This window comes from Muntiacus reevesi, chromosome 7, assembly GCF_963930625.1.
Source record: "Muntiacus reevesi chromosome 7, mMunRee1.1, whole genome shotgun sequence".
Taxonomy (NCBI): Eukaryota; Metazoa; Chordata; class Mammalia; order Artiodactyla; family Cervidae; genus Muntiacus; species Muntiacus reevesi.
In genome coordinates, this window is record NC_089255.1 from 14,970,007 (window position 1) to 14,991,051 (window position 21,045).

Below are 21,045 nucleotides of genomic sequence, written 5' to 3' on the forward strand. Positions count from 1 at the left end.
GTTAATTAACTTAAAGTCTAATAGATTTAGCACTAAATTGAACCCAGACAGTATGGTTCCAGAGTCTATGTTTTTAAGGAACATGTTTGGGAGCCTCACTGTAAGATGGAACAATAGTGACTCTGGTTTATTAGGAGCTTCCTTAGAGCCAGGCACTGGACTAAAGGGTATATTACAGAAATTTCTCATTAGTTCCTCCCACAGCCTGGATGAGGGAGGAACTATTGTTACATGCTAATCCCCAACCTGGCAGGACAGCCTACTATATACAAGGCCCTCTGATAAGGGCTGGGTCATCGGGGTAGCTACATCACAGAAATAAGTTGTGTTCATAAATAACCGTGATTCATGGTAGAATCAGAGCTTGACAGAGCTAGCAGAGAGCTTAGAGAGCTGAGTTAAACTGGTGACAAGAACTGATCTGCTTTGATTTTTTTTCCCACAGGGTCTGAGGATTCAATGAGATAATGATAACAATAGCCAACACTTAATGAGTTACTTGCTGTGTGTGCATGTGTGTCGGTGTGTGTGTTTTTCTATGTGTCTCTGTGTGTTTATTTCATTCAACCCTCACAACAACCAGAAACAAGCACTATTATTCTCCCATTTCACAATAAGAAAATGGAGAGAAGAAGTCAATCAGTAACTTGTCTAGCAAGTGGTGGACCTTGGATGTTAAACTGCCATGCTCTCTTGTCACCTGGGTTATAGAAAATGGTTAAGAAGCCTAGGAAGTGGGGGCTGGGTTAGGCAAATTGGAAAGTGTTGTAGACCATGAAGTGCTAGACAGACATGAATTCTCATTAGAAAGAGATAAGGGTCCCAGAAAAGGTATAAAGTGGTACAGAACTCAGGGCAAACAAAGATGATCTCTAGGATGAGACAGCACTCGCTTTGGAAATGGACCTGTGTTCTTGGTAGGAGTGAGGAATGTCCAGGGTGTGTGGGGGGTGGCCAGGTGGGGAAGAGTTTCCACTAGCATTCCCCCATCAGCAACGAATGGATGATCAGATTAACTCATTGGCACCTAGGCTCAGGCAAAGTGATCAGGACCACAGAAAGCCTTGGGGACCTCTAGCCGAGATCCTAGCCGCAGAGAACAGGCTGGATGAGAGCCACTCAGAGCGGGGAGAAAGAGGGAACAGAAGGCTGGTAGCAGGGTCAGGGGGTGGGGATCAAACAGCTGACATCCAAATCCTGACATCCTACCATACTCTAGTTATGGGGCCATGAGCAAGTTACACAATATCGCCATCTCAGTTTCTTCACCTGAAGAATGAGGATGATGACAGTGGCCTGGCCCTCTGAGGCTTGCACAACTTTAACATGCTAATCTGCACACAGTATTTACTGTGATACCTGGCAGGCAGTAAGCGCGCAGTATGCGCTCACTACTGTTATTTCTGTTGTTATAATCCCAGGGTAGCTGACTGGGAGGTCCCACTATTCAGGGAGGAATGAGGTTAGAAGGAAGAAGACTTGTGTCCATTTCCGTCTGTCGTAGCAGTGTAGTGTAAACTCTCTCAGTCGTGGCTTACTCTTTGCGACCGCATGGACTGCAGCCTGCCAAGCTCACTCTGCCAATGGAATTTTCTAGGCACAATACTGGAGTGGGTTGCCATTGCCTTTTCCAGGGAATCTTCCTTACCCAGGGATTGAACCTGGGTCTCTTGCATTGCAGGCAGATTCTTTATCATCTGAGCCACCAAGGAAGCCCTTATTTCAGTCTACTTTCCTGGTAACCTTACACCAGCAGGGGTGAACTGGGTTGGGAAATGACACAGACCAGCTGCCCCCTCCTCCACATTAGGTCTTTGACAATAACTGTGTCTGCTTTTCGGGAAAGGCTGGGAGAGAGAGGACAAGGAGACAAAGGCTAGTGGGTCAACATTTTCCTCTGAAAATGAGCTAATAGAGACTGGTCATCAGTGGTTTCTTGGTTGTCATTGATTTCTGATATCTTTCTTTGGTGGTTCTGTTGAACTTTCCAACCTCTTGTCAATTACGCTCCCTAGCCCCTTGCATATGGGCTCTCCATATGTGTCCAGACACAGACACATGCCTGTAGGAAAAACGCAGATGGGCTGGAAATTCCTTTCTTTTTCTTTTTTTGGCCATGCCACACAGCATGCAGGATCTTAGCTCCCTGACCAGGAATGGAACTGTGCCCCCTGCTGTTATGGAGTGCAGAGTCTTAACCACTAGACTTCCAGGGATGTCCCAGAAGTCCTTTCTTGAACAGGTTAATGGCACAATGGAAGTATGACGGGGGTGGGAACTAGGGAGAAGAGAAACATGTGTACTGATGGGCACTCCTTCACAGGATGAGGATGGGTTAAGGAGTTTGTTTATCAGCATCACACTAGCCCTACAAAGAAAGTATTACCTCCATTGTACAGTTGAAGAAACTTGCCCAAGGCCATGCCTAATGTTCAGAGAAGGGAGTCCAACCCAGATCTATTCAATACCCAAAGTTATCCTCTTCCATTAGAGTATGTGGGAGACTTACAGGACTAAAACAAGTATATTTACTGGTGCTTGAAAAATGACATTTTGAATGCGCTTTAAACAAAATCTGAGAAATACCACTGACTTGGAGCTGTAGGCTGGGCCAACCTGGCTTGGAAAAATGAATGTTCCTATGGAAAATACAGCTAATTCTGCTCACAGGTCACCTCCAATCCCCAGAAAGCAAAGCGCTGGAGGTTGGTCCTATCTTTTGTCCAGTAGAAGGCTGCAGTTTGCTGTCACCAGCAAATCAATCTCCATCTGGATACAACTACTTTCAGTTATATTTTGTTACTGATCGTTTGCTCAGTGGTGGTTTTCTGTTAAAGTGGAAGGGAATAGGTCAGAAAAACAAGGTGCTATTTCTGGGCACTGGCCTTTGGAAAAGCAGCCTTGCTCTGTTTATACATTTTCTCTCCAATTTGCACAACCTGACCACAGAAACATCATCCTCCAAGCCCAGGTAAATACAGGCAACCAAATAGTCTCCAGTCAGTTAATGGCTATTGAGCAACCCAGGGAGCCCAGAACCTTACACTAGGCAATGGCGATAAACAAAGAAGGCTCCTGACCTTGGGCTGCTGGAGCAGAAGGATATTCCCATCTGGGGGTCGAGGCCCCGAAGTGCAAGTTCTACTCCCTTCTCATGACTCTTGGTTTAGCCACCCCTCCTAGCACTCATCCAGTTCTACCACCAAAGTGAGATGTGAGCACCAGGAAGAACCCTACTTCATCTCAAAAGGGCAAGAGGAGGAAGAAGAAAGTTTCTGATTCAGCAATGAGTAAATAGTTGGATGAATCATGTCTCTTTCTGAAAATGAAACCAAAGGGAAGAAGGGCCTTGTGTCTGAATCACCTTCAAAAAATTGAGTTTGAAAAGAATGATGCAGGGAAAAAGGCTACACAGGGAGAGAAGAAGGGAGGGAGACGCGGGGGTGGGGGGGGGGGTGGGGGGAGTGAATCGGAGGAACCTGGCATGTCTATACAGAGCCTGGGAATGAAATCAGTTGGAAGGGAGCCCCCAGGTCCCACATCCCACTTTTGGCCCAGAGGCCAAAAAGCCTGGGTCAGCCTGTCAAGAACTGGAATTTTTTTCCAATCTCGAAGCCCCAGAATAAGAACAACCATCTTCCTCTTCTTTTCCACCAGCTACTTCAGAGACTTTACTAGTAGAACCCTATCTTCAGCTCTGATTTCCAATGTTGTTTTTGTCTAATATGGGAAAAAAAAGTATAGAGATCTGAAAATAGGTAAAGTTGTGCTGTAGAGTGGAAGAGAAAATTTGAGCAATGGCCCAACCCCCCAACAATAGCTCTGCAACTAAGATGAGGCCTTCAAACTAGGATTGGAATAGTGGGGTTCACATGCAATAATTTATGTGAACTGAGCCCAGCCTGGTCCCTTGGGACCAAATAAATGGATTTTCTCTTCCTGTATGATAGATATTGTCTTTTGTGTTTTAGGGGTGGTGGTGTAGCTACTATCTTTTGTGTGTGTGTGGAGGGAGTGACCTCCATATTGAACCTGGACTTTTTGTGACTGCCCCACCAGCTTCATCACCTCCACTCCTACCATCCTAGTCCCAAACCTTTCCTCTTAAGGGGCCTTCCTGCCTTGCCTCTTGCCTACTAGAGACTGATCTTTTAAAGAATATAAACCATATCTTGTCACTTTTCTGTTTAAAACTACTCAAATGCCCCCATCACATTTAAGAATTTAAACTTACCATGGGTAATTGGGGCCTAACAAGACCTGCACCCCACTTTCATCTCCTATTGCTCTCCTATGGCCTACTCTGCTGAAGTCACTCTTACCTTTGTTTCTGAACTCACCAAGCCTGTTACCCCTCGGGGCATTTGTACTAGCTTTCCCTCTGCCTAAAATTCCCCCTGTTCTCCTTACCTGTCATGGAGGTCTTATCTGACCACACACCCTAAATTAGCATTGCCCCACCTTCACTCTATTTCACTTGTTTCACAGCAAATCATAGTGATAGAACTCAACCAGTCTTGTCTATTATTTGTTTACTTTATTGTCTGTTTTCTCCACAACAACACAGTCCCTGAAGAGGCACTGTGTTCATCTGGTCTATCACTGAATCCCTAGAGCCAAGCAGAGCCTGGCACACAGTAGACCTCTAATATTCGTTGGATGAATGATCTTTTCAAATCCTAACAATCTTGTGAGATATGGGAGAAAACTGAAGGCTCCATCAGGCTCAGGATTAGAGTCCTGGTCTGCGGGAACACAGGCCTTGCCCTCCTTCCTTTTTTGTTCCTTATCTCCCCCGACCGTCTTCACACACTTAATCCTCCTCTCTAGGGAGGACAGGCCGGATTTCCAGTCCCTTCTCAAAGCCTCGTGCCGACACCCAAGACACCCAAACTCCTCCCTTATTTGTAGGGCTCAGAGACACCGCCCTGGTCCCAAAGTGGACCCTGCCGGGTCCGCGTACCCGCCTCCCCGGGCCCCAATCGGGCGAAGGGTCCCATAACGTCTATGGCAAAAAGGGAAGGGCCCCCCGAGTCGCGCCCCCCCACCCCCCAGTAGTAACGGTTCAGCGGCCTCACTCTGTACCACTCCCTGGCTAGGGACCCGTAGAGCCTAACGGGGGCGAGTTGGAAGCTCCGGGCAGCAAGGGCAATGAGGACATCAGGGCCGAACTGGGTACGGGCCGCCTTCGCGTAGCAGAACCTTTCTTCATTGGGCCTTGTTTGCCAGCCGGTAGGCTTTGGAAGAGACACTCCACTTAACCGTCCCCTGGTCGCACCCTCCCCCTCTCGGCCCAGTCTGCAGAGGCCCGCCTTCCTCCCTGTCCCGAGCCCAGGGGCTGCTGGCGCCGCAGTGTTCCGCCTCGCTCCGAGGGCCTTCCCAGGCGTGGACCTCTGAAACCTTCGACAGCGCCTGGCGTTTCTGAGCTCCAGTGGGCTAGGGCCTGCGGGTTTCCTGGGGAGGGCGGAGAGCGGGGGCGGAGGACCAGGCAGTTTCAGGCCCTAGGCCTGACGGGCCGGGTCGGGTGAAACGCGGCCGTCCTTCGCGATCCGGGGCGCGCGCGGACCTCTTGGGATTTCACCGGCGACCCGTAGCTCGGGCACGCGCCTGTCGCAGCCCGCAGGAAGGAGGGGTCCGGCCTGAGGCCCGGGGCGGCGGCCGCCATGGAGATCCCCTCGGCCCAGGGCCGGCGCCTGGGGCCTTGGGGGCGGCCCTGACCGCCCTCTCCCTGCCCGGGCTGGGTCGCAGACCTGCCCCCCGCGGCCTTCGGCCACCTCTGCGTCTCAGCCCTCCCCGGGCCGCGCTGCTGCCTGGGCGCGGCGGCGGCGGCGGCGGCGCCCTGTTGAATGGGCTGTGAGGGCCCAGTTTTCCAGCGCTGGCGAACGCGGCCTCCGGGGGCGCAAGGCACCAGCAGCAGTGGCGACCAAACGGGTGTTGGAGTTGGCGGCGGCCATGGAGGGCCTGGCTGGCTATGTATACAAGGCGGCCAGCGAGGGCAAGGTGCTGACTCTGGCCGCCTTGCTTCTCAACCGGTCTGAAAGCGACATCCGCTATTTGCTTGGCTATGTCAGCCAGCAGGGAGGGCAGCGCTCCACGCCGCTCATCATCGCAGCTCGCAATGGGCACGCTAAGGTGGTGCGCTTGCTGTTAGAACATTACCGGGTGCAGACTCAGCAGACTGGCACCGTCCGCTTCGATGGGTAGGTACATCCCAGCTCCTGCCTCCTCTTTAACGCGTGCGAACCTACCACTTCATGGATCTTCCAGTCCCACGCTTTCATTTCATGGAGGTATCGCTTCTCCCGTTTTTGTATCTCCTGACCTGCAGCATTAATAACCACTTCATCTTCTAGGGCGTGTTTTGCTGCCCATCCTTATCGACCGCTACCCCTTATTCCCTCTATAGGTAAATAGCCACACCCTCTGTCTTAATATCTAATAGGTATTCTCCAGTATTCTTGCTTGGGAAATCCCACGGACAGAGGAGCCTGGCGGGCTCCCGTGAATGGGGTCGCAAATAGTTGGACACGACTGAGCACTAAGGCAAAACCAATGCTCTGCTAGATAGTGTATGAACAAGCAGTATGGAGGTCGTAGCGGCGTTTCAGGTTTTCCCTCTGTCAGGACTGAGATTGTAACCGAGATCAGAAATGAACCAGATCAGCAATTAACATTGGAAACCTCTGATTGATGAGTTATTTGACCAACCAATTTTTAGCCCTTCGAGTGTCTGATAAAGCCCTTGGTGGGTTATGGCACCTTAATGTCAAAATAAGTCCCTAGAACCAGCAGCAGCTTCAGCGTCTTGCGGGATTGTCACGCAGCCAGACATCCCTAGACATGATTCTGACTTACACATTGCTGGGATGAGATATGTTGGCTGCGAAAATGGCATAGGACCTGGTGTGAGAGAAGATGATGCCATTTTTAAATTAATGTTATCCCGTCATCTTCTGGGGAAGCTTGATAATTTACTGTTATTCCAGGTGGGGAGTTCAAAAATGCATATTGTCATAGTTAAAATTTGCCACTTAGGTTGAATTGTACATATTTTGAGGTGTCATATTGTTGAATGCAGAATTGTCAGGTTTGACATTATCTTTTCTGTGTGGATCATTATAACCTGTTTTACAGATTACAACTTCCTGAAGATTTTGCTTCATTGATTGCATTTGTTTTTGTTGACTTGTGCCAGTAGGTAAGCTCTTCTAGCATTTTCTTCTTTTGAGGTAGATGTGATCCAAGCGTAAAGATATGTATCTTTAGTTTTGATAATTGAATACTGCTTGGATAAAACCTGATTGAAAAAAGCAACTCTTCTTTGAGATGACTAGGGCATTGTTGAATTTTGATTGATTCTTTTTTTAAGTTGAGATAAGAAGAGCATTTTCTTCTGTTTCAGATGAGAGGAAAATATTTCAGAGTATTACGTTTTACTGAAATGATAGCCCATGGGTGGTGGTTAATCTCTGGTACCACCTCTCTAGACATTAAGGAGATGGTCTTTATCATATTAACCAAAGATGGCAACCTGATTCCTGTTTGTTTTCCTTTACTGGCTTCTGTGTTCTTTTTGTAACTCTGCATTCCCACAGCCTTTCCTATACACAGAGGAGTGAAGTAGGATGACCTCTGAACTCCCAAGCACCATTCCAGTTGTATAAGCACAAGCATCCACTGAGCTATGAATCTCTGCGGTAACAGCTGCTGGTTCCACTGCTGCTAAGGAGATTGCTGAGGCCTGTTTTGATGAGGAGAGAATAGTGGCAAGAAAAAATAGTTTTTTCTGAAGCATTTGAAAAGGCTTTGCTTATCTTTCTTAACTGTCAAAGAGAGAGGTATTTTGAAGTGGCAATTAAGAGAACCTGAAATGACAAGGAATGTAGCGTTGACCCTTCATAGTGGCTTATCTTGCCCCGTATTTTGCACTGACCAGTGAAATTAGTTCAGTAAGCAGACATTTTTTGAACACCTACTGTGTGCCAGGCTCTATAGTAGGGATTGGGTATGCAGAGATGAGTAACATACAGTTCCCAGGAAGACATTCAGGTGGCCCTGGGTGGGAGGGATTAAGGTGTGGTGGGGAGGGGAAAGATTGATGCAAATGAGTAATAGATGCCATGCCATTTAGGGTTACAGGAATTTTTTGGACTACTGAGGGAATGCAGGAAGAGGAAGTGCTCACCTTTGCCTGGGAGAAAAGCAGGGAAGTTTTTGCAGCTGAGGTGATGTTTGAGCTCAGTATTAAAGGATAGAAAGTAGAAAGTGAAGAAGAGGAGCAGCAGCATGGTACACTTGCAATGACAAGTGTTTCAGTGCCGTTGCAGGGAGGGGCTGAAGCCTGGGAAATTAAGAAAGAGATTGTAGGAGACTGGAGTGAGGTGGAGGTCAGATTTTGATGACTGTCATGTGAAATATCAGACTGGTGAGACTGGAATTGCAAACATTTCTATCATTTGACATTTTGTCTGAGCCTTCTTCAATCTGTCTTTTTTTGTTTATGTATTATTACAATTATGGATTCATTAGCTGCTCTGTCAAAGTAGTTTAGTTTTTTTAAAACTTACTAAGTGACTGTGATGGGCCTGGGACTGTGCCCCACACATACTGTGGAAGATAGAGGAAAAAATACAAAGTTTCTACTTTTGAGGAGCTTACAAATTAATTAACAAAAGAGAAGAATTGAAATGGGCCACCTTTCTGCCCACTCACACCATTCTGAGATTATTTTACTTGTGGCTTACTCTGTTAAGATTAAAGTTGACATAGATGAGGGGATAAGAAGAAAAGTTACATGAATAGGAATGAAAGAAGAACCTTTAGTTGTAGAATGGGAAACTGTTAAGAGTGTTACAGAAATGGACCAGAACAAAGGAGAGGCGCCATGTGATCTTGGAATACTGTGCTGGTTTGAGTTCTGAGGGCCTGACTGCTCAGTGCCAGAGTTTGTGGGGAACTCTTGTCCTAGAAGAAGTTTGCTGACATGGATAGGAAGGAGAACAGGACCTCTGGGAATCTTGTCGAGTGCTCTTTTTTTAAAGTCAGTATTAGTACAGATCCTTAAATGTCCAGGTAGGGGAAAGGCTTAGGGGCACAGTGTCACTTGACTTCATTTAGAAAGTCATTTCCAGTGTATATTTCAAGGAAGTATATATGATCTAATAAATGATTTTAGGACTTTGGTTAAAATAAAGTGTTGATCATTTACACTGAATGAATTTTTATTTTCATTTCAAATGCTTGAACCAGACAATAGATGAGTTTAGGTTTGTGATCAGAAATGTCATCCTTATACATTTTATTTTAAAAGGTGAATGCCAGGTTAAAGTTTCTTAACTTTTCAGATGAAATACATGTGTGTGTGCTTAGTCACTCAGTCGTGTCCAACTCTTGCGACCCCATAGACCATAGCCTGCCAGGCTCCTCTGTCCATGGAATTCTCCAGGCAAGAATACTGAAGTGGGTTGCCATTTCCTTCTCTAAGGGATCATCCCCACCCAGGAATCGAACCCAGGTCTCCTGTATTGCAGGCAGATCCTTTACTGGCTGAGCTATGAGGGAACCCTAAAATTTGCAATTTTAGACAAGAGAGATCAGTGTTTTATAGTGCTTCTCCCATACTCATTAAGTAAATATTGCATTTATTTGATTATATTTTTATTTACTATCTATTCATTTTGTTGTAAATATTTTTGGCATTTTGTTTTGGGGCAGTATGCAGCTATAACTTTAGCTGTATTTTATGGACAAAAAATGTCATAAGTGTTAGGATTATTAGTCCCTTTAATCTGTTTAATGCTGATTAAGGTGTAGAAATTTAAAAATTACTAAGGGTAATGTTCCTAAAGGACATTCTGCAGTGAATATTTTTGTCATTAAGTATTTCAAAATTTTTATTGCCTCAATAAAAATAGATAATTGAAACTTTTTCTAGGCTTCTGTCATATCACCGTAGGGAAAATGGAAATTATTAGATTACATTGGAAAAAGTATTAAATGATTATAAAAACCAAGTGACGTTGTTGTTTAGTTTCTAAGTCATGTCCAACTCTTTTGCGACTCCATGGGCTGTAGCCCACCAGCCTCCTCTGTTCATGGGGTTTCCCAGGCAAGAATACTGGAGTGGGTTGCCATTTCCTTCTCCAGGGGATCTTCCTGACCCAAGGATGGAAATTGCGTCTCCTGCATTGCAGGCAGATTCTTTACCACTGAACCACCTGGGAAGCCCAAGTGAAGTATATACTTGTAATTTAACTTTTAACCTTATGTCATTGTGTGTGTGTGTGTGTGTGTGTGTGTGTTAGTTGCTCAGTCGTATCCGACTCTTTGCAACCCCATAGACTAGCCCACCAGGCACCTCCGTTCATGGGATTCTGCAGGCAAGAACCCTGGAGTGGGTTGCCATTTCCTTCTCCCTTATGTCATTATTACTGCGGAATTTGAGGCCAGAAAAAATTTTTTAATCACTTTTTGTCTTCTTTTTTTTTCCATTTTAAAATGGGGGTCCTATTTATCTTATATGGTTATTGCAAAAGTTAAAGATAATATACATGAATGCTTATTTTAGTACAACAGTTCTTGAGTTTTATTTAGTTTAGGTTCATGTTCCTGGCATGTAACAATTTTTTATTTTTAAGGAGTGCAAGGAAAGTTTGTAACTTTGTAAATGTAACTATTTTAACTATGTATTGATTTTTTGGATAGATTACATTAATAAACAGATTTGGGGGAAAAGCTTTTTAAATGGAAACATGTTTGAACAATGACATGTATTATGTTTCCTTACATTTGATGCATTATAGTTTCCAAAGATTTTTGTATTTTTAATCTCATATAAGCCTTTTAGTTATGTGTCTTTAAAATGGGCTTAATAGTGGTTATCTACCTTATAGGATTATTGGGAAAAGGTTATTATGAGAATTAAATGTGCTCTATTGCTTAGTACAGTGCTTGACACATTATTAACTTTCTGTGTTTAAACTTTTTCTTTAAATTGACTTGTGCCTCTTTTGTTTTTATATTATATCTATTTTTAGTTAAGGTGTAACGTCAGGTAAGGTGCATAAATCTTAAGTGTATAAATGTTATAAAATTTTAATTTGCTTACATCCATGTAATCACTTTCTACATCAATAGACACAATATTGATGTCACTTTAAAAGTTTCTTTTATGCTCTTTCTCAGTCATTTCCCCTCCCTTCCCCTCCCAGAAGTAATGATTATTCTGACTTCTATCTCTATAGATTAGTTCTGCCTATACTTGACCTTCCTATAAATGGAATCATACAGTGTACTCTTTTTTTCTGTCTGGCTTCTTTTTGTTTAACACAGTATCTATGAGAGTCATTCACTGAGTTGCATGTATAAGTATTTTAAAAATGTCTTTTAATATTATATATATGAATGTATGGCAGTTTGTCCTATTGACAGATATTTTGGTTGTTTTTAGTATTTGACTATTATGAATTACGTTGGTATGAACATGTTTGTATATGTCTTCTGGTGGAATTTGCATTCATTTCTCAAGTATATACCAAGGGGTGGGACTGTTGGCTCATAGGGTTGGTGTATGTTTAATACTTTCTCAAGCAGTCAACCACCAAAGTGGTTGAACCAGATTATATTCCCACTAAAAATTTCCATCAGCAGGAAGGGTTTCAGTTACTTCACATCCTGGCCAACATTTAGTATTGTCATGTCAGTATTATTAGTTTCATCTGTTCTCGTGTGTATTGGTCACTCCCGGTAACTCCTGGTTTTAATTTGCATTTCCTTGCTGAGTAATTATCTTGAACATCTTTTCATATGTTTATTGGTTGTTTGAATATATAATTTTGAAGTATACGTGTTCAGTCTTTCCACATTTTTTTAAAAAATTGAGTTGTTTGCTTTTTTAGTGATTTATCAGATAATTGATTGTAGATATCTCCAGTGAGATTGGACCAGTGACCAGTGGATTGCTGGTCACTTTCCTGACAAAATTTTTTTATTTTTTTGAAGTCTAATCAACTTTTTTCTCTTATGGTTTTTTTTTTTTTTTTTTGCATTATGTTTAAGAAATCATCAACCCCAAGGTCATAAAGATAGTCTTTTTTTTTTTAAGAAGCTTTTATTGTTTTGTTTTGCATATTATAGGTCTTTGCCACTTTGAAACTTTTGTGAGTAGGGTCAAGGTTGATTATTTTCTAAACAGATGCTAGTGGCTGCTTCTTCACTATTTATTAAAAAGACCATACTTTATACCTGAATTTCAGTGGACCTTTTGTCATTAATCTGCATTCCTGTATATGTGAATCTATTCCTAGGGTGGGGTTTTTGGTTGTTTTCTTTTGATTAGTATTTATCTATCCTTGTGCCAGTAACACACCGTCTTACTGTATTTCGTCCTCCAACTTTACTTTTCTTTCAAGATTATGTTGGTTGTCTTGGGTCTTTCCTTTGTATTTCTCTCTACATTTTAGAGTTGGCCTTTCAGTTTCTACACACATATGGATGCATACACACACACATATGCCTACTGGGATTTTGATTTGGATTGCATTGAATCTGTAGATTATTTTGGCGGAGAATTGACATCTTAACATTCTTGAATCTCCAAAACAATAAACATGGACTATTTCTCCGTTTCTCTAGGTCTTTAATTTATCTCAGGAATGTTTTATAGTTTTCAGTATAGAGTAGAGGCTCTTGTACATTTTTTATTAGATTTACTATTAGATATTGGTATTTTCTGGTGTTTTTGTAAATTGAATTTTTTTTTTTGACTGAAAGAAAAACTTTTTTTCTTTTTTAAGAAAACATTTTTGAACTTTGTGTTTATAATCATGACAATAAAGATGTAATAAGTGAATTTTAATTAAACTAAATTGTCTGCTAAAGCTACAGTTGGCAACCACTGAAACATTTCAACTGATGTAATGTCTTATTTTCTTATTTTCTTGATTCATTCTTTTTTAAGATTTGTTTATTTTTATTCTTTTGGCCCTGGTGGGTCTTCGTGGCTGTACATGGGCTTTCTCTAGTTGTGGTGTGTGGGCCTCTCATTGCAGTGGCTTCTCTTGTTGGGGAGTGTGGGCTCTAGGCCAGCTTTCCAGGCTTCCCGTAGTCGTGATCTGGGGGCTCAGTAGTTGCGACTCCTGGACTCTAGAGCATAAGCTCAGTAGTCGTGGTGCACGGGCTTTGTTGCTCTGCAGCTTGGGGGATCTTCCTGGGCCAGGGATCTAACCTGTGTCCCTGCATTGCAAAGTAGATTTTTTACCACTAGATGACCAGAGAAGCCCCTCTTGATTCATTCTGTAGTTTAAAAAATTAATTAACAATTAAATGACATTTAAAAAATGAAATTCTAAAAAGAAACTTCAGAAGTATTCAAATTTATTTTGAGGACTGTTTTCCATACAGTAAAATGTACAAATCTTTCTTATGCAATTTGATGAGTTTTTTCCCCTAAATATCCACCCACGTAGCTACTACCCAGTTCAAAATATAGGACATTGCTAATAGCTTTAAGCCCCTTCCAAATCAATCCTACACTCTCTCCTATAGATAACCCTATAGGTAGCTGTTACTGAGAGTGCTTTTACTTATAGACATTTTGCTTCATTATTTGAAACTGAAGAAGTAATTGCTTGGATGTTTATAAAGTGTGGCTTTTATTTTCAGCAGAAGTGATAGACAGTATTGACAGTTGGGGTTGAACTATGATATATATATATTTTTTTATGACATTTTTTATACCAAGTGGATGGTACTTTTTTTACTTCATAGGATATATAATTTGACCTGTGTTGTATCATTCATATTGTAAGAAGCAGTAATTATTTCATTCTCATTGCTTTAGCGGAGTATGTACATACTTACTAGTTTAGATAATGCTAGGTAAAATTATCTGCTCAAATACTTTTTTTCTGACTGCAGTGTCTAACAACATTAACACAGAGATTGTGGTGGCTTTCTTACTGATGTAGTGAGAGTGCTGGGAGAGAGGAACATTCTGTGCTCTAAGAGCCAGGGAATCAGCTTGGTGGTAAAGAAGTTACAAAACTCCGTATATTTCCTCTGTTTCCTGAAATTTATGTACTTCTGCTAGTAGGAAGTCGGTGACTCTTTTTATTTTTTCTTTAAGTTTTTATACGTGGAAATACTGATAATCGCTCACATTTATTGAGCTCATACTAGATACAAGTACTGTGCTGAGTGCTTTACTTAAATTGCCTGATTTCATTTTCACCAAAACCAGTGTTTAACTAGTGCTCTGTAGAGTGAGGTTTGGGTCAGGGTGAGTGACTGCGTCCTTTAAATCTGTGTCAGGGCGGGCGGCCTCTTTGCTGACTGTTTGTTCTCTTCATGAACAGGTATGTCATTGATGGTGCCACTGCTCTTTGGTGTGCCGCGGGAGCAGGACATTTTGAAGTTGTTAAACTTCTGGTCAGTCATGGAGCCAACGTGAACCACACCACAGTAACTAACTCAACCCCCCTGCGGGCAGCATGCTTTGATGGCAGATTGGACATTGTGAAATACTTGGTAGAAAATAATGCCAACATCAGCATTGCCAACAAGTATGACAACACTTGCCTAATGATTGCGGCCTATAAGGGACACACTGATGTGGTCAGATATCTTTTAGAACAACGTGCTGATCCGAATGCTAAAGCACATTGTGGAGCCACAGCATTGCATTTTGCAGCTGAAGCTGGGCACATAGATATTGTGAAGGAGCTGATAAAATGGCGTGCTGCTATAGTAGTGAACGGCCATGGGATGACGCCGTTAAAAGTAGCTGCTGAAAGCTGTAAAGCTGATGTTGTTGAACTATTGCTCTCTCATGCTGATTGTGACCGGAGAAGTCGGATTGAAGCTTTGGAGCTCTTGGGTGCCTCCTTTGCAAATGATCGTGAGAACTACGACATCATGAAGACATATCACTATTTATATTTAGCTATGTTGGAGAGGTTTCAAGATGGTGATAACATTCTTGAGAAAGAGGTTCTCCCACCAATCCATGCTTATGGGAATAGAACTGAATGTAGAAATCCTCAGGAACTGGAATCCATTCGGCAAGACAGAGATGCTCTTCATATGGAAGGCCTTATAGTTCGGGAACGGATTTTAGGTGCCGACAACATTGATGTTTCCCATCCCATCATTTACAGGGGAGCTGTTTATGCAGATAACATGGAATTTGAACAGTGTATCAAGTTGTGGCTTCATGCCCTGCACCTCAGACAGAAAGGTAACAGAAATACCCATAAGGATCTTCTTCGATTTGCCCAAGTGTTTTCACAGATGATACATTTAAATGAAACTGTGAAGGCCCCAGACATAGAATGTGTCTTGAGATGCAGTGTTTTGGAAATAGAACAGAGTATGAACAGAGTAAAAAATATTCCAGATGCTGATGTCCATAGTGCTATGGACAATTATGAATGTAACCTCTATACCTTTCTGTATTTAGTGTGCATCTCCACTAAAACACAGTGCAGTGAAGAAGATCAGTGCAAAATTAACAAGCAGATCTACAACCTGATTCACCTTGATCCCAGAACTCGTGAAGGTTTCACCCTGCTGCATCTAGCTGTCAACTCAAATACCCCAGTTGATGATTTCCACACCAATGACGTTTGTAGTTTTCCAAACGCACTTGTCACAAAGCTCCTGCTGGACTGCGGTGCTGAGGTGAACGCTGTGGACAATGAAGGGAACAGTGCCCTTCACATTATTGTTCAGTACAACAGGCCCATCAGTGATTTTTTGACCTTGCACTCTATCATCATTAGTCTAGTTGAAGCTGGCGCTCACACTGACATGACAAATAAACAGAATAAAACTCCATTAGACAAAAGTACAACTGGGGTATCAGAAATACTACTTAAAACTCAAATGAAGATGAGTCTCAAGTGCCTGGCTGCCCGGGCAGTTCGGGCTAATGACATTAACTACCAAGACCAGATCCCCAGAACTCTTGAAGAGTTTGTTGGATTTCATTAAGTGACTGGATATGTAAAATCGTTTAATGTGGTGCTAAAAAGTAAAGGACTTTAATCACAGACAATAGAATTATGTGTTCATAAATTCTACTTTTCTTTCCACTACCTTTCCTCCCTACTTATCCTTCCTTAGTTTTGTATTTGCTCTTCTTGCCTCATATGGTTATTGATTTCAAATACACTTTAAACAAAGCCACATTGTTTAGGTGTAACTATAATCTTAAGGTGTTTGGATATTGGTCACTTAGCTATTTTTTTCTTTTTTTAAAGGAATGAATATAAAATGTTTATGTAACAAGGGACATTTATGATTTAAAGTTGATAAATGTTTTACCAAAATTGCCTAGAAAAGCATTTCTGTTAAGCCTGTGTCAGCGTGTTAGCCTTTGCAGCAGTTTTGAGGATTTCATGAAGAAAAACAACTGAAAGAAGCTTTAAAAGTAATGGAATATCCAGGTGTTCTGCACATGCCAAACTGCGATAGGTAGTTTTCACTCTTCCATTATTTATGTGAAATGATACAACACATTATAACATTGGGAGGATTTTTAAAAAGTATAGCTGCATATTAATCTGAAAAATGTGCTAACTTAATAATAGTTAAAAATTCGTAAAGTTAATTCCATTGAAATTGTTGAATTATGCTCGGTGATACATACAAAGCAGTAATCTTAAACAACTTTTCAGAGAATATTGATGGACTATTTGCCTTTGGGCTTGGATTCTAAAATGCATAGACATCTCTGTTTTGATGTGATTAATCTAAATTCCAGCAGTCAGCATTTGACTCAGCTCACAGACATGTAAAAATTAATGATTGCTGTGTTTTCTCCTATGAAACAAGTTGTCACATTATAGTTGTACATTATACATTCTGTTTTTGTCCCCTTCTCCCTTTCTTCTTGTGTGGTATCTTTTCAAATTGAAAACTACTTTTCCAGAGGGCATTATTTGTGCCTCCCTAAGGTTTTTATGACAGGTGAAAAGGAACTGGGATATTTTTTTCACTTTCTTCATTTAGTCTGTGATAAGAAGTAGAAAAATCACTAGAGCGTTATAGATTCAATGTTTTTGATGATGAAAGTAATTCTCATTGCCATTTTGAAAGTTATTTCTGTCTGAGGGCAGCAAATTTTGGAACCAGAAAATGTCACTTATTCCAACAGGCTGTACAGAGGTCTTTATGGTTTTGGTTTTGTTTTAATGGCAACATTTTGACTGTCAGACTAAAAGAATATTCTGTGATTAAGCATCACAGAAATTCAAGGGTACATACCTATTTCTTTCAATGTTAAAAATGATAAGTAAAATTAGCTATATATTTTTTTCTCTAGTGCCAAATGAATGCCTTAGCTACTCATAGTGCATGGTACTGTAAGTGAACACCTGCAGCTTTTTTTCTTTCATGAAAAGCATTATAATGGTGTAGCAACATCAGATATAAACTTAAAACACAAGATTTCGGTTAACATTTTATATATGGATATTGCTTTGGGAAGTCTAAGAAAAAGGTTGCAGCTGGATCAGTATAAAAGATAGTTACCAAGCCAAAATCAGCACCTAGGGCCTTAAATAAAATAAGAGATACCCCATGAAATGAGATACTCTGAAGGATGGGAGGGAATGGATGGGGGACTTTAAAAACCTATTCCCCCAAGGATGCAGGATACTTGTACTGTTGCTGTAGTTACACTTCGCGTGTCTTCTTGCTTCAGTCAGGAATGTTTTCATGGTGAATTCTGCCATCGTGATCTACTTCTGTTTTCCTAACCTGGGATTTTTACAAGAAAGGTTTTTAGGATGGTCTAAAGGGAGGTATTGGATCCCTAATTTGAAAATTGCTGGCCTTGATCTTCCTGGTGTGAATCAAGGAACTAGTGTACCTTGCTCTTGGCAACTCTCATGGCCTGAAAGAGAAAATGCTCATCCTCCAGGTGGGTGAATCACACTTTTTTCACAGCTCAGATCAGACCCTGTATTTTTCAGACTTCAAGGCCTGCTTATTTGACAGTCTGAGGAATTGCTGTGATACTTGGTATTTACTTGGTTCCATTATTAATGCATATGATTTTTAAACATCAGAACTTAAAATATCAGATAATGTTGCATGTTTTATAAAACATTTCATCCCTTTGGCTACCCAGGATGAGAACTATTTTAGGTATTACTTATTAAATGAGAATAATGATTATCTGTACATATTCAGACAATGAAATTTAATGATACTCAAGTGTTTTTGAGAAGGGAGGACCGAATGCTGGAAAGAGTAAAACTGCTGATTGAAATGCTGACAAAGTTGAATTTGAAGACAGTGGGATAGATTATGAATTTTGCTAATGGTAACTGAGATTTTTTTTTTTAAACTATAGCAGTACATTGTTCACTATATTTCTAAGGATCTAATTCTGTCTTGTAAAACAAATCCAAATATGTATTGTGAAACACCTGTATAAAACCATTCTTGAAACAAGTGATCTACATGCCTGTTTTGTTTTGTTTTTGGTAGAATTATTTTAAAATGTGTTTAGCCAAACCCTTCCCGAACTTAAGTTTCTTTTTTTTAAAGGGAAATAAATAGGTAAGAAAGGTAATAGTTCTGTATCTCAGCTTCTCTGAGAACTCTGGGCTATTGCTGTTTTTTAGCCACTTTTGTCATTTTGTGTTTATTATTGGTAGAATTGTGTTTTAGATTATAAATCTTCCTTGATAGCATTACAAATTCAATCAAAACTTCTTGCTTAATAATTGTCATATAAATTTGAAATAGAGACCCAGGTGGATGAATGCCTGGGCAAACCATGTGAAACCTGGGTGGGTTTTGCACTTTAGAGTTGGTAAAATTGATCTCTTGAGTTTAGGTAAATGTATAATTCAAGGAACGGGCAACAAATCCATCCTTAGATTGATAAAGGGGAAATTTTTGACCTAAGAACTCTGAAACAACATTGTTTTCAGTCCACCCTGTATTGCTCTCTCATAGGCCACATTCCAGCTATCTTAAGGTTTTTTGCTGTGTGAACTTCAACCAGCCAACCAACCAACGAAAAAAAGCAAGCTTTGGTCTTGTTTGTTTCTGGGAAGTGTTTTATTTCATTACACTGGTAGTTGATTAATAACTGGTAATTATGAGAAACTTAGGCCTGCTAGCACTGTTTGAAGTAAAATGTGATTTGGGGCCAGCAGCTGCATAAGTATCAACTCTGTATTTGGTGAGTGTTTTTGAAAATTAGGTCCCAAGGGAACAATACTCTGTCACTAGTCTCCACCTCAGCTGAGGCAGCTACTTTAGGAATAAGGTTGCTTTGGATTATTTGAGCAAAAACTGTTCTTTCTTGGGGAAAGGGGCAGGGTGAAGAGTGAGCTACCGGACCTTGGATTAGTTTGCTGGTTTTAGAAGCAGCCAGTGATTGAACTAGAGAGGAGATGGATAAAAGTATAAAGGACTTGTTTTTATGGTAGAGTGTCTGTAAAAACCTTAAGTATTCCTTTCAGGCTAGCCAGATGTGTCAATGTACAGATGACTATTCCGTTTTCCTCACTGACTATACTGTAACATTAAAATGGGTTAAGACAAAACTCTGCCTTTTGCTCTAGGAAAAGTTATTAGTCCATAAGATTTTAAGCTGTGTGTTTATTTCTGCTCTGAAAATGCACAGCCCTGCTCTGGATACCCTCTCTGGAAGGTAGAGAGCTCCTAATGTGTATGGCACATTGCCGGGCTTTCTCATACATTCCTGGCAGATTTGCCCAAATCTTCAGATGGGCTGGGTTGTACAGTATCTTCTCCAAATGTGGGATCTGAAATAAATACTACATGGATAATGGCAATAGATATATTAATTTTTAAAACTGTAAAGTAAATGTCTCTAGTCCTAGGTTTGTGGTGTGTTCATTTGTGTTAATGTGTAGGGAAGGAACACTGACTTGATGGTTATGGGGAGTGTCTCTTGTGTGTGCAGGGGTGAGACTCGCTAAATTGTTAACAGCTTTTCATTTAGGGGTAAGTCACGTGTTGAGTGGCCTAATCAAAAAAATGAAGGAGCGAAGATACAAGCTTTGCTAAGTGATGAAATTAACAAGGTTTTGTATCTGTTTTTTATCAGGTGTTGTAAAATTTGTGCATGGCCTTTTTTGTTATTGCTTAGTAATTGGTAGAGAAGAAAAGATGAGGGAGAAAAATCAGCTTTGCTAACCAGTCTTTTCAGACATACATAGCTGAGGAGTAAAATCTGACTGGCTTAACATGGTGAAAGAGCCTATCTTTTATAACATTCACCTCATCCTGCAATCCTCCACAAAGAAGAATTACATTGTTGTATTCTAGTAATTCACTGTGATTTATAACAAACCAGTGATGTCATTCTATTGTGCACTTTTGTCAAACCATTTACGTGACTTTAATAAACATAGTAAACTTGCTGACTGCACCAGAGGTCTGTTAGTGATTTATATATTGCATGACATTTTCTATTTGAGTTTGACATGTAGAATCATTTTTAATTTCGTAGTAATTGATAGTCCTAATAGCCCAGCTAATTTGAAACTAACAATATTGCTGTGTAAAAGGAAAAAATGGTGTTTGTGTTCAGTAAATGTTTGAAAAAAAACTGCTTTGAAGTGTGTGTCTTTTATTGTTCAGTGTTGAGATGATATTTTGTCAAATTCATTTTTTTAAAGTGAAAGTTGTACATGGGGGAAAATTCAGATAGTTAAGGAAAATTCAAATAGTTAAAAAAATTTTTTTTTCATCTCTCTCTGCCTCCCATTTGGACTCTTTAGAGGATACTCACTAGTTTTTTGAGTAGCTTCCTAGAATTTTTCTGTCTGTATATATGTATTTTTTCTCCTGCTTTTAAAAATGCAAGTGGACTTTTTAACTTTCTTGCACTCTTCTGCATCTTGTCATTTTCATTGAGTATATCTTAGACATTTTTTCATTTTGGTATGTATAGATTTTTTTAAAAGAACAAGTTTATAGCATTTAATTCTATGGATGAACTTGAAATTTATTTAACCAGGCCTTCCTGTTGAATTTTTAGGTTTTCAGTTCATTGAT

At 40.9% G+C, this 21,045-nt stretch overlaps 1 protein-coding gene across 2 annotated transcripts; it reads left to right on the plus strand.

Annotated features, from left to right (window-relative positions):
• The first annotated feature begins 5,308 nt into the window (after nt 1-5,308).
• Nucleotides 5,309-18,648, plus strand: FEM1B (fem-1 homolog B). 2 transcript variants are annotated; one of them, XM_065940363.1, is made up of 3 exons: nt 5,309-6,200; nt 7,135-7,198; nt 14,355-14,449. In XM_065940363.1, exons 1-2 carry the CDS (start codon nt 5,953-5,955, stop codon nt 7,196-7,198), a joined length of 312 nt encoding a protein of 103 aa, XP_065796435.1. In that variant the 5' UTR covers nt 5,309-5,952; the 3' UTR covers nt 14,355-14,449. The 2 variants fall into 2 exon arrangements, with proteins under 2 accessions (XP_065796435.1, XP_065796434.1); XM_065940362.1 differs by lacking the exon at nt 7,135-7,198 and having other exon boundaries at nt 14,355-18,648.
• Nucleotides 18,649-21,045: the final 2,397 nt, after the last annotated feature.